Below are 13,810 nucleotides of genomic sequence, written 5' to 3'. Positions count from 1 at the left end.
CCAAGATGCTGAACCACTTAACCAATTTCAACCAAATTTGCTATAGGTGTAGGGACATATAGGGACACCTCAAGGGTGTAATTTGTCATCATGTCATCCACCCTGATTCAAGATGGTGGACATGAGGACATTTGAGGTGCAAGTGGGAACCTATTTGGACCAAATTTGGTACACTTCTAGGGACACATAGGAACATCTCAAACGCATGATTTGTGATGAAGTCATCCATCCCAATTCAAGATGGCAGATGCATGAACGTTTGAGGTGGAAGTGGGTTAACTTGAGAATTACCTAATCAATTTGGACCAAATTTAGTCCAGTTGTAGGGATAGTGAAAGAGAAATAGGTAGTTTAGTTCTTACTAGAAAAAAGTTTTTTCTACCAGATACCAAATGATATGGTGGGCTCAGCATTCAAGTATAAAATTAGGCAGATATCACGAGTGTTAATTCTGATACCCTGTACAGGATATGAGCATTCTGGACTTCAAAGCCAATAGACAAGAACCTATGTCGCTTGAAGTACTGAAAAATACATGAAATGTAATAAAGTATCCATCTATACAGAATTCTCCAGCCTGCAACCATCCTAAATAAACAAATAATAAAAACTTAGAATTGCTGCTACAGGTTTCCAAGAAGGGTTTTTGTTGTTGTTGTTGTTGTTCTTATTATCTAGAATTCTTTTCCAGTTTTCAGTGCAATACCAAACTGCTTTTACATGTTTTCAAGGAAAGTGAGAAATGTCAGTTGGCAAATATATTACCGTGCTCAGCGATGTTTGCAGTTATTTTGGCATCTTCTATAGAGATCAAGTAGATCGCAGGGCTAAAAACCTTGCTGCTGTTCTCTCCTAGATTCCATTTCTTGGGGCTGGAATTAAGATTCATGAGAGGAGGGTTTCAAACAGCCTTCGTCCTTTCCATGAACGTATGGAGGAGTGTTTCAAGCACTTAAAGGTCAAAGTGGAGAAACAATATGGAGTCAGAGAACTGGTAAGAATGTTTTTTTCCCCATTCCCCTTACAGCCTTTTAATTTCTATTTTCGCTCTCAGGAAAAGAAAAACAAAAGCGTTGAGGACTTTGTATGATAAGGCTTGACCTGTAATCTGAAGGTACAACAGCTTTCATCTAGCCAGATCCATCAGCTTATTTGTTCTCTGAAGCATTGGACTTCACCTTGAGGAGAGATCCTGCCCTGCTTATATGAAAGCTGTTTCCTTTTTCACTTTGACAAAAACAATTATTATGAAGGTGTTGCCAGCCAGGCCACAGAGCACCCCCTTCCCTTTCCCCTTTCTGTAATTTTGAATGGCTTAGTACTTTGATCCAGACAGAATACCCAGGGGTCCTAGTTCTTGGAGGATTCCAGATGTTTGTTGAATCTGCTTCTGAAGCAAACCGCACTGAGTAAAATAAAACATAAATACATTAGCTGAGGCCAAAATGGTAGTACAGTATACAAAGTTTGCAGAAAAGAATTAGCGATACTGTGTTTCTGACAGCTCTTGGAGCACAGCCAGCTAAATAGCTGAATAATTAGATGAAATGTTTGATAGCATTAGGAATGAGAGGATGCTTGTGTATGGTACTGAATTTTTGTTCTTGCCTGGAACACATTCCCCTTGCGGGCTTCAACAGTCTGATTCAGTTTTACTAAGGAGAGAGACTTCTAGGTGGTGAACTTTGAAGCTCATTCTTTGGGCGAACTCATATGGCCTAAGTCTTGAATAATGTAAATACTGAATATTTGGCTATTTTATGGTTATAAATAGAAGCTTATTAAAGCCTTTTTCAGTCATGCTATGCCAGGGTACATAACAAACCAGAGTGGACCAGCTAGCCACACCAGGCCTCCAGCACTGACATGCTCCATGTCCCCCTGAATCCACAGGTCCATTGTTTGTCTGGGGAAATTAGCACTATACCTGGAGACACGTATTCTGTCATTTGGAATGCTGGCAAATGAGCATTCCAAATCTCAGGATGTGGGCGGGGGGACCCCTATTCAGACATTACCTGAAGGTGCATTTGGGTGTCTTTACTTATGCAGCGGGGAAATGCTTGACTAACAAGCAGAAGGTTGCTGGTTTGAATCGCCGCTGGTACTATATTGGGCAGCAGTGATATAGGAAGATGCTGAAAGGCATCATCTCACACTGTATTCTATCGAAAGAAAACCACAGGGCTTTGTGGGCACCAGAAGTCGAAATCGACTTGACGGCACACTTTACTTACGTATACATATGTTTCTGTAGCTAACTATACATGCATTCATTTAAAAAGTGAATCTGGGTACAGGTTCCTCAAATGGATGATACCGAGAGAAAGTGTACTGCTGGGCATGCGTTCAACATGCATGAAGAACTGTTTGTTCTTCTGTACATGCATACACTGCGCATGTGCACAGATCATACGTAGATTGAACATGACATGTGAAGAGGGCCAGTGTTCCTGGTTCAGTGCTACATCCTTAGACAAATGCTCGACCTAGGGATTCCAGGGGAACATGGCTATGGAGCATTTCAGTGCCTGGGGAGGGTGCATGGCTGGCTGATTTAGTCTGGTTTCTGGTCTACCTGGGTACATCGTCCCTGGGAACAGCACTACAAAAGAGGACTTAACCTTCCTTCAGCTCTGCAGCTCATATGCTACCTTACTGTGTGGGGTGGGGGGGGTGGGGGGGGGAGAGAATGAGAGAGAGATTGCCACACAGACTTTCCCTTCCATTAAGATCATCCTTTATACAATTACCATATCAAGAGAGATGAGATCTATTAGTTTCCAGAAGGAAGCATCCTTCACTTGTTGCACCAGGCTCTAATTTCAGACCCCAGCACCCTCTGTGCTGGTCTCAGGTCAGCTAAAATGCATCATGGTCCTGACTACTTTCATTGTGCCTGAAATGAAAGATAGATAGGTTAGCTGTTGTCATTGTAATTAGCAGCCTGCCATTGATATACGCCTGGTATAAACCACTGGCAATTGTGTCATTGACCCAATCAATCATTCAATTTTATTACAGCCATAGGCCATACAAAAGACATAAAAAACATTAAAACAAAATATTTTACATAGTAACCATTTATACATGATTATTGATTTAATGAATTAATGATTTAAACAATCATTGATCCGACACCCACACGTATGGGAGAAAGGTCCACAACTTTATTCATAACAATATGGATCAATGTAACTGCAGCAGATCTACTTCTCCAGCCCCTGCAGTGTGGGTGTGTATTCAGGGAGGAAGTCAGAAAATGGCAACCTTTCCCCAGACCTTTTAGGCGATTGCACCCTGGTTCAGAGCAATGGATTTGACCATTCAGATCCCTGCTCCTCCTTGTCAGCCACTGGGGGTCAGGGCAATTTCAGAGGTCTCAGCTCCCTCAAGCTGTTCAGCCTTTGAAGTTGGTGGCATCCACAAAGCAGAGAGGAATCCCAGTCATAGCCATCACACCACCAAGCCTCAAAGGACTGATTGAACACTCCCCCCATTTTCAAGCATGCCTAAGAATGTTCACTGAGCAAGAGCCCCAGCTTCTATCTCCTGCTTGCACTGAACTGCCAGATGTGACCCAATTCAATGCATATCTAACAAGGGGAGAGAATGGAGTGGAACTGGGGGAAAATTAAAATTGGCTGTTCCTGATTCCAGCCAATCTATTGGAAACAAAAGAAATCCTGCCCTGTCCATTCTGTGCCCAGGGTGGGAGGAAGGGAAGCTCCCAGAATGAGATGCTGGTGGGGGAACATGCTAGAATAGCTAACTAAGCCCTGCCCTGCATCTCCACTCATCACAGAAGCCTCATCTCCTTCTCAAATTCTGGGCATGACAAAGCTCCCTCCACCAGGACAAGGTGAGGTCATAGCAACACTGCAAGCTGAATTAACTCAAGTCAAGTGAAGATTTCTGGAACCTGTTAGTATTTCACAATTTGAGACAAAGCACATGGATAAGGGAGCAAATGAGTTCCTGTCTCTCATATACACAACAAACTACCAATCTTGACCTCTTCAGTTTCAAACACCTCCCAGTTCATTCTGGACTCCATCTTGGGAAATTCAACATACATAGCAGTGCACCAATGAAAAGCAATTTCCTTCAGATGTGTGTGGCAAAATGAATGATTTCATTGCTTCCGAAGACATTTTCCTTAAATTAATAAGGTTGGGGGAGGGGTGGCAGCATTTAATATATCTTCCAATACACATGAAAGCAAATTAATTCGAAGAGTAGAACCATTCTAGTTTTATCATATCTGTCTGGTTGCTGGTGTGTGCCTTTTCCATATGAAAAACAGCTGTGCTGATTGTGTCTTCTCACTGCATTTGGGATTCACCAGGTGATCAGCAATTCCCACTGCACATAAAATGTAAAATGCATTTGAAAATAAACTTGGGAGCTCTAAATGGGTTTCCTGAGTCTCTTGCCAGAGGTGGCTCTCTGAGTGAAATGAGAGCCTGAAGTATGAGATTACATACCAATTTCCATACAGGTTTCATAATATCTCTGCAATCATTAAAAAAAAATAATACTTGACTTTCAAGTATTAAACTCAGAATGCTGACAGGTTTTTCTACTATATATGTATTGGGAATAACCTATCTGTGAAACTCTGAATGATAAGATAAATGAAGAAAGCTCAGCCCCTTTGATAATGTTAGCTGAAAATAAAGACGGTGACCTGTGTTCAAAACACAGCTTAGTCATGGACTGCACTAGAGAGGGAAACATTGTGATATCTACAGAATGTGTCTGGAAGACCCTGACTCTAGGTATTATTTATTTATTTGTCCTATTTCTATACTGCCTGACGTGTGCATACCTAGATGCTACGTAAGATGTACACGTAAAAACAATATAAAAACAGGATAGAATGATTAAAACAATGTTCTGATATAATTGTATTTTGCTCAGAAATGTATCAATAGCCACTGCCATTCTTTTAGGATCTGTGTTATATGGTCACTTCAGATTATCCTGGAGACCAGCCTGCCAGGCTGCCACATTCTGCACCAACTGTGTAGAATGCACAAATTGTGCAAACACAACATTACTCTTTAACGTACTCTTGGGCAGTATGTCAGCCACTAAGCCTGTTCACCCACACACCCTAGCCCAGGCTAGGGCAGCCCAGCCTGAGCTAGGCTGCATGAGTGAAGTGCTGGGATCGAACCCTATACCGGTGCTGCCCCTGCGCCACACTTGAGTTTTCAACCTGGCATTCTCTTAACCTCAGCTAGTGATCACCTGCCAAGTTAAATGGCAGTGAGGAGGAGCCACCATACCAAGTGCAGCAGCTGATCTAACAAGATCAGCCGCCCCTCTCGTGTCCTGGGGCACCCTGGGATTAGAGCGGCAGAAGTCCTCCCACTCCCAGAATTTCCCTTCGATGTGCCGCTGCTTGTGTAGTTGTGGCACAGCAAAGGGAATGCCACCGCTGCTCATTTATGGAATAAGGCAGGCGAGTTCTTGCCTTCCGCCAAGGCCTGGGGAGTGCGCAACTACAGCACGACCTTATTTGTTTATTCTTTCATGTAAGTTTTGCACCAGAGGCTTAAAGAGAAATGGCATGAAAACTATTATTCCTTGCTGAAGAATTTTGTTCTGCACCAGATCATTCTACATTTCCCCTCTCCACTAGGGCAGATGAGCAATGATGATCGATTTTGTGCACAAGCTCCTTTTCATGGTCTTTTTCTTCCTCTTATGTCCCCCATTAAGCCGGATTTTGATGACAGGCGAATTGGTCGGCCAACATCTATGCTGAGATCATATCGTCAGATGTCTATTATTTCATTGTCCTCCATGAATTCAGAGTGTGGTACACCAATCAAGACTGTTGCAGAAAGGTTAGTTTTGTACTTTCTAGGGATGTGCAAATTGATTTTGGGTACAAATCGATTTGTATTCAAATCTAGCTAATTCGGGTGATTTGGAAACAAAACAAATCACCCCTGTGGTCCATTGGCTTGATTTGGGTACAAATCAAATTGCGCCTGTTTCGATTCAAATCAATTCGAGATTTGGATCCCTCCTATGAATTCCCCCCGATTCCCAGCTTTCATTTGAAGAGGGGGGGGAAAGCTAAGCTAGCCCTTGTAAAAGTGGAATTATGGAGCAAAATGTGTGGTCACTATTTTTCAAGTGTTTGGATTCTTTGGCGTATAATAACTTTCCGTCAATAAATCCCTATGAGGATTCATTACACGTCTTCATTTCTTCTATTCATTTTGACTGTCTTTTCAACAGTGCCAACTGTCAACTGCCATGTATCAACTACATCCCACTTCCTGCCGCAAGGCAATGGGGTACTACTCAGTTTATGTTGTAGGATTAGTATATTTGTCTCTGAGTGGTTTACTGGGGTCAGGAACTGGAGTCATTTCCCCCCGCAAGCCCAGATCTCCTACTCTAGCATTAAAGTTTATCTAAGTCCTGTCCTCAGCTCTTCACTACATCCTGCAGTACTCTTATATAGAACTGCCAGAATCTTCTTAAGTAATTCACCACTTATTGTGTTGTCACTTCCTGTTCTATGCATTTTCTTTCAGCAGACTTCAGGCTGCTGCCACTGCTGCAAAAAAGGCAGCATAAATGCAGCTTTCCCTAACTTTAAAACTCTCATTTTCTGTCCTCTGTGTCCATCCCCCCCATGACATGGATATACCTGGAGAAACTCTGTGCAGTAGTAATCTTACGTAATAGCCTACAATACTGTATAGGACAGGAACATCTTTCCTGGAGTAGCAGTGCCATGGGAATGATAATTAAGAGAACTTTACCTCGATTTGTATCTTCTGCAGCTTTGAAATTGAAGTCATGTCACCAAAGGCAACAAAGTCAGTGTCGGATGAGAATGTACGCCTGCTAAGCACCCAGCCTGAGGTTAAGTTGAGAAAATGCAGGAAAAGAGCAGCAAAGAGAAGCAGTATGGTATCTGCGGATGAAAAAGCAGCATCTGAACTGCCTGATATGAAATGTGTACGTTGCCATAGCAGGGTACTTTATTATAATCCTAAAGTAGAAGCTGTCAGTTTCATATTGGACATACATCTTTTGGATCATATGGGTTCCTTAAAAGTGTCATTTTAAAATGCCAAACCAAAAGCTCCCTTGTTTTATTCCAAGATGCAGCAACCAGGTCACTTGAGTAAATAATGGAATATGCCATGCTCCAATGGGGCACATGCAAAGGAAGCAGCATAGCTCTTATTTACAATTACAGAAGCTGGGAATCAGGCCCACCTGATTCCCAGATTTTTTGGTGCCTGACCAAGGGCAGATGGACTGTTTGGTAGGAAGTTGTACTAGTGATCCAGGGAGAAGCAGCTGGCTGTGTTTTTGTGGTCTTTTCCAGCTGGGGTACTTTCAAGGGGAATAAGCTATGCTAGTTGTGAATCTTGTTAAAGAAAAAAAATCTTGTTAGGACATTGCAAATTTGCAAACTGTGTGCTATAAACAGTGCCAAGTTGAAGACTACATCATTGGCACCTTTTTGTGCCATCTATCATTTGAGCATTTTGATCACACTAATATATCATCAGCCTGAGTTACATAACATGCACTGCACAATTTTTATAACATCATCCCTGGGAACCAAATGTTTTTTTAGTATTTTTTTAGAAAAGCAATGTCATTAAGGCAAAAAAAGAAAAGAAAGAAAAAGAAAAGCAGAGTAGTTCAATATAGAAGCCTTGCCTTATTTAGTTAGTTATCCAGAAGCAGAGATAAATAAAAATGAGATTGAATAACCAATCCTATGGAAGAATTGTTACAAAGTACACAGAGCTATTTCCCAGAACATAAGCTGTTTAAGAACCTATCAAAAGGTCATGAGCCTAATTCATTACTCACACCAAAGGTAAATTGGATCCCTTTTGTGGTCACACAAAATGCAAAACACATAATTTTAAAAGTTCTGTAGGTGTTCTTGTGCCTGTCGAGATCAGAATTTAGAATTCTGTTTTTAGAGACCATGGCAGGATAAATTGCTAAAACCCAAATTGTGCTTCCCAAAGAGATGTGGAAGCTGTGTGGGCCTCCTGACCACACTATGGCTGAACAAAGAAACATAGGATACAGGAGTGAGTATAAAAATTTAGTTACATGACCTTTTGAAACCACAACAACTTATATTTCTGATTACTCCCTATAACTCTGTGGCCCTTTCTTAACTTTCTGCTGTTGGATTCTCATGAAACAAATTCAGACAAAGCTGCCTAATTTCAGCTTTCTCCAAGATCCATATAGTGAGTACCACTTTTTTAGAGTGGTTTTTATTTCCTTGTGATATACCATATTGTGTTTTAAAACGTAACTGTTCCAAATCCATAACAAATATTTCTGAATTTGCTTGAGAAGCTTTGGCACTCAAAAATGGGAATTTACAGATAAGCAACATTTATCTCTTCCAAACAAATAATATCCAACAACATTTTCTTTATAACCAGTCCACAAGTAGTTCACTGAACGCATTCAAGATGAATTCAGGTGTGCACCTAGGTAATTTTGGAGCCTGGACCTAAAGGCCTTTTGGTACTGCCCCCCTCCACCCGCCACTACCGTCACTGCCACCACCAGATAAGCTGCAATGCACTGTTCTTTTACACCAGAACATGCTCAGGGAAAGCTGAAAACTCTTTTTTATTTTTAGAAGATATTTGGAATTAGATACTTCCCACTGACTTGCAGAAATACATCACATTTTGCATGCTCAGCATTTGGAGCCCCACCCCACCCCCAGCGAGCATTTAGAGGCCTCCCAGGCCTGCGGGGGACTGGGCCTCTGCCTGGAAGTCCAGTCCAAAGAGCACCACTAGGTGAATTAGTAGACATGCAGTGCAATCTGAGACATGTTTAATCATGAGTAAGTCCCACTATGTTCAATGGGATTTACTTCCAAGGAAAGTATGCATAGAATTGCAGTCTTCATGAAAAAAGCTCTTTTTATAAATATGAACAATTGTTACAAGAGGATAATTTAAAAGTGTAAATGGAAGTGGAAGTGGTTTTCCTTAGTTGGTAAAGTACAACCTTCTCCACTTTCCTACACACTTCTTCATCTGTGCACTTCAGCAAGTCTCCAGCTTCAAGAAAACTTGTAGAAAAAGTTCCCAGTGGACTGCACTCTTAGAGCATAGTTCACATTCTGTTTTTCAACAGAAAAACTCCCATTGATTTCAGTGGCTCTAGATAGCATTATTTGGTCAATAAAATGACTCCTTAGTTTTACTGATCTTTTACTTATTAAATTAGGGTTTTTTACATTCTCCATGGGCTAGCCAAGAGCAATATTGTTTGTGAGGAACCATACTTCATGAACAGTCCTATGAAATAATTGTGTTGGGCTGGGGGAGGTTTGTCAACACCAGGTACACAATCTGGCTATAATAATTTTACCTCATGTGTATTCTTTTGTAACAACTGTTAAAATGGGATAATTCACTTTTTCTGAGCCTTAGAGCTGTAGCAGTTTGTTTTTGTTACCACACAGCTGTCAAGAAAATATGAATTTATGAGTGACACCAACCTTTCCGAACATCTGGCTGTACCTCAGAAAACATCTGTTCTCAAGCAAATGAGTTTTGCCAGCCGTTCCATGCCAACTATACCAGGTAAGCCAATTATGATAAGAGAATTAAAGCTCTGCACTTTTTGTCTGCATTCATTTTTTAAAAAAATGACTCTTTCTGTGTGTGTTTTTAAAAGTTATCTTCTAGAACTAAAGTTTTGTTGGATAGAATAATGCTTAGATGCTATAGGAATATATTAAGTGCCTTATAGACCTAGATCATATATTTTGATAACCAAGTCTCAGTTAGTTTATTATGCATAATAAATCTAAACATTAAAAAATGTAGAGATCTAAACATTAAAAAATGTAGAGATCACTGTTCCTCTGGCCCTTAAAAATGTCATAGAAGTGACAAACTCAAGTACATATGCATATACACATGCACACGTACCAAGTCAGCCCTTGGAATAATACTTTAACATTTCAGTACAAGCACCTGCAATAAAGAATTAAGGGACAGGGACAAAAAGAAGGTGATGATGGTCCTAAAAAGAACATTGCAGGAAGCTTGTAAAGAAAGCAGGTATTTAGTAATCAAGGAAAAGGTTTATAGGAATATATTTACAGAGAAAGAATCCACCCTGATACATATTGGAGCCAGGCATTCTGCTCCTGTACTTGCCATGTGCATCCATTCCGTACTCTTGTCTTGAATGAATCATGCCTGACTATCTCACTTCCAGATTTACAGAACCCAAATATCCAGCAAACTGGAAAATGTATAAACCTTGCAGCATTCTTTGAAACAGAAAGGCACAGTGTCAATATTCTTGATTTGGGCTAGGGCAAGCCCTTGAGAACCAAACATTTTTTTTCTAAGTGCTTCCACAGAGACTCTCACAGTGAAACTGATCAAGTGAACTGATCATTGTACATACATCTTGAACAGAAATCCTTAGATGATAGTCATTCTGCCTTCAGAATGGAAAAAACAAAACCCACTTCCTCAATGAGGATCTAGAAGAAGCTCTAGATCTATCTAGATCTGGAACCATCTACCCTGGCATTTCATTCTGCATTGGGATAATTCATCATGAAAAATGCCTTCTGAGAGGAAATCTTCCCTTGGATAGAAACAGAAGAAGGCATCAAGGCATCTATTTTTGTCAGGTTTCCTCACAGTGGCAATGTTGCTTCCCAGTTCTTAAGCCTAGTTTTAAAAAATGTCAGGAAGAAGGCTAGGCTAGAATCCATTTCTCTGATGTATTAGACATCAGATAAAATGTGATATGAAGTTGTTCTGAGGTCATTTCGAGGTCATTCTCATGACCAGCTCTATCCAGGCTAGGGCAACCCTACCCAGTTAGAGTTGGCCATGAGAACCTGATCCTGGCACTCCTCAGCCAGGTAGCCTGGGTTTTCTACCTGGGTTAAAAGTGAGGTAGAAGGACATGCACACATCCTTCCACCTCATTGCCCAGTCGTGTGAACTGGGTGGAAGGAATGGCCCAGCAGGAGGAAGTTCCTCAATGCACCACACTGCTCACAGTGGGCTTCCTTCAGGCTGCGCATCCTGCCCAACGTCTCTTCCTCACTGTGCCACTCACCGCCCCAGCGTTCATTTGGGCTCTAGATCATGTGGGGGGAAGGCAGACAGGCTCCTTCCCCTCAGCCCTACCCAAGATGGTAATTTTGCTTGTGTGAACGACCTTTATATGTGCATACAGGTGCCTGTATACACATATATTTTAGTGAGTGAATGACTGTATGTATGTTCATTTTAAAAGTGAACTTGGGTACATCTGCTGCCTCCCCCCCATGCCTGCAAATGCCAGCTAAAGAAGTACTACTAAGCATAAGTTGAACATGTGTGGATAGTACATGTGTACAGATCTGTAGATGCATACAATATGAGCAGATTGCACATGTGTGGAATATAACATGCAATAGGGCATTACATGGGAAAATAATTTTTGCATAAAGGAGGAGCATTCCATCATGTGAGCGCCTCCCTGCAGTTTAAAGGGGTACAGTCCAGACACAGGTTTATTGCCTCTGTGAGAGCTAGCCCTTAGTTACTAACAGTACAGTTCTTAAGTTGAGAATTTGTGTCACTCCTCATACTTCCTGCGAAATAAAATACAATAATGCAGATAAAATTTGAATTTGGTGTCAGTTTGCACTGTTTAATTGTAAGCCACAGGAAGGCTGATTTCATTTAATGCTCCCATTTCTGTATGTAAACAATCTGATTTGTGTTTGGGAATTAATTGATTTGGTCCCTGTTTTATAACAAATGCTTATGCTGTTTGAAAGGGCTGACTATGTCTGTCTGCTACCCGGCACTCGAGGAACCAGTTGTACCCCAGAGGATGAGCCAGGCAAGCATCCCTCCCATCTTGGAACTAGACAGGAAAACTCTAAAGAAGAAGAAAGTGAACCAACTCTTCAAAATAGTAAGTGATAGTATTTCAATTGCTATAAAAAGAAAAGACAATGTCACTTTTATGTGTGTGTAGGGGGGAACCTGCTGGGAGCTAAAATGAACAATAAAGTGTCAAGGGGGAAATAGCAGGAAAATAGAGATTAGAGGAACAGGCCTTCATAGCACAGGAAGTCCACATTCTCAAAACCTGTATCTTTGCTCAGCAATGGCTAGATCTGCACAGCTGCAAATCTGTTGATTGGTTTAACATTGATGCTGCAGGTTGATATTCAGCATAGTCATCCATACTGTGCTGTAGGACAGAAGAAGAGCTGAACATGAGGCGCTGTTGAATAGTGGGATCTGGGGAGCCTAGGGGTGCAGTTGCTCATGAATCGCTGCTCTAGCCTATTCCTGATTTTCAAAGCAGAATTTGTAACGTCACCTCTGCCTGGCTCATTGAAAACACGGACATGAGCAGAGAAGGCACAGCCTGAGAAAACCTTTTGAAAAAGAGATCTTGTTGCATTTTTATATTTGCCTAGTCTGTATGCACAGCATATTTCAACAGAGCAATTTGTATATTAAGTTAACACACAGGACATCTCATTTGACCATCATGTATTCCCTTGGCATGATTTGTATTTCAAGTCTTGCAGCAACATTTAAAAGCTTTAAGGTTTTATTATTATAATATTTATTTACACAGTCGGACAGGTGTTATTGACTGGTTTGTTTTATCCAGACATCGAGTCCTTCCCAAGGACCTGGGATGTCTGAATTTTATTGTCAATGTTGTTGCTGTTGTTATAGATATCTTCGCAGAATATAGTCTGTTCCCAGTAAAGCTGCTTTTTGTAATTGGCTGATGGTGATTTCTGTGGCCCCTATGGTGTTGAGGTGCTCTTCAAGGTCTTTTGGAACTGCACCCAGCGTGCCAGTTACCACTGGGATGATGATGATGATGATGATTAAATTTCATATGAGGTGATCATCTACAGCTCACATTAGCAATACCAACAGGGCATTTTCCTGTCCAGAGTATGATACTAGGCAAGGTACTGGGTACACATATGCTACTTTATAATGTATTGCCCTGCAGTTAACCTGAAGTACTTTAATCTAAAACACTTGGCTAATTATACTGGAGCATTGTACCTACACAAATTATAATAGCACAGTTGTGCCAGTATAGTTAAGATGGGTGTTTTCAACATTCCACCATTATAAGCTCTGAACATTCTGTTGCTTATAAAGTCAAAAGTATCCACCCAATCCCTCTGAAATAGTGCACACATCAACTAGAGGACAAGAGACACCACTACATCCACCCTCACTTTGCCTTGGTCTTTCAGTTGGACATTGGGCATCTAAGCATTAAATCCATGATTTAATAGGTACCGTTTTCCTAAGCATTTCCTAGAGATGCCCCTGATGAATTTCTGACTGATGCCTCTCTGATAAAGGCAGAGTGTGGGTGTATGGAGCCTCATTTCTAAAGCCATCATCATATACCATGTACAAAATCTTTAAGCTTATATGGCACGGAAGTTAAGATGGGCAACCTGCAATTTCCATTCTTTTTAGCGCACAAGTGAAAATGTAAAGCATTTTAACTTTCATCTTAAACTGAAGGGTTTTGGATTACTAAATACTAATTCCCAGCAATTCCCAACTGAGGAGGAAGTTCTGAGCCTCAAACCAAAGAAAAGGTCTTCCTGTAGACATTTGTAAAGATGGTAACAATGCCGCATTTCCTGAGCGGCTCTCGGCAAAACGTTCATCAAGTTCAGTGAAAGCAAACCTCCGTTTTTAAAGCAATACACACACAGTTTGAACTGTGCTGGCTTACAGCATACATC

General features: G+C 41.1%; 1 protein-coding gene and 1 long non-coding RNA gene across 6 annotated transcripts in view; one reads left to right on the top strand and one right to left on the bottom strand.

Annotated features, from left to right (window-relative positions):
• LOC128344565 (uncharacterized) overlaps positions 1 to 13,810 on the bottom strand; it is a 30,736-nt gene that overhangs the window by 10,172 nt on the left and 6,754 nt on the right. For both annotated transcript variants that reach the window (XR_008315917.1, XR_008315916.1), the window contains exons 3-4: positions 6,792 to 6,946; positions 766 to 2,899 (exon numbers count right to left, since the gene is read on the bottom strand). This is a non-coding gene — a long non-coding RNA (uncharacterized LOC128344565). The remainder of the gene's footprint in view (positions 1 to 765; positions 2,900 to 6,791; positions 6,947 to 13,810) is intronic.
• Positions 1 to 13,810, top strand: part of DOCK2 (dedicator of cytokinesis 2) — a 422,720-nt gene that overhangs the window by 406,668 nt on the left and 2,242 nt on the right. For all 4 annotated transcript variants that reach the window (XM_053294951.1, XM_053294952.1, XM_053294953.1 and 1 more), the window contains 5 exons: positions 857 to 994; positions 5,731 to 5,858; positions 6,813 to 6,990; positions 9,503 to 9,623; positions 11,840 to 11,979. In XM_053294951.1, the coding sequence (XP_053150926.1) occupies positions 857 to 994; positions 5,731 to 5,858; positions 6,813 to 6,990; positions 9,503 to 9,623; positions 11,840 to 11,979 (705 nt within the window). The remainder of the gene's footprint in view (positions 1 to 856; positions 995 to 5,730; positions 5,859 to 6,812; positions 6,991 to 9,502; positions 9,624 to 11,839; positions 11,980 to 13,810) is intronic.

The sequence above is a fragment of the Hemicordylus capensis genome, chromosome 2, assembly GCF_027244095.1.
Source record: "Hemicordylus capensis ecotype Gifberg chromosome 2, rHemCap1.1.pri, whole genome shotgun sequence".
Classification (NCBI taxonomy): domain Eukaryota; kingdom Metazoa; phylum Chordata; class Lepidosauria; order Squamata; family Cordylidae; genus Hemicordylus; species Hemicordylus capensis.
The sequence above is the reverse complement of the archived record's forward strand: the minus strand, read 5'-3'. Positions and strand labels throughout refer to the sequence as shown.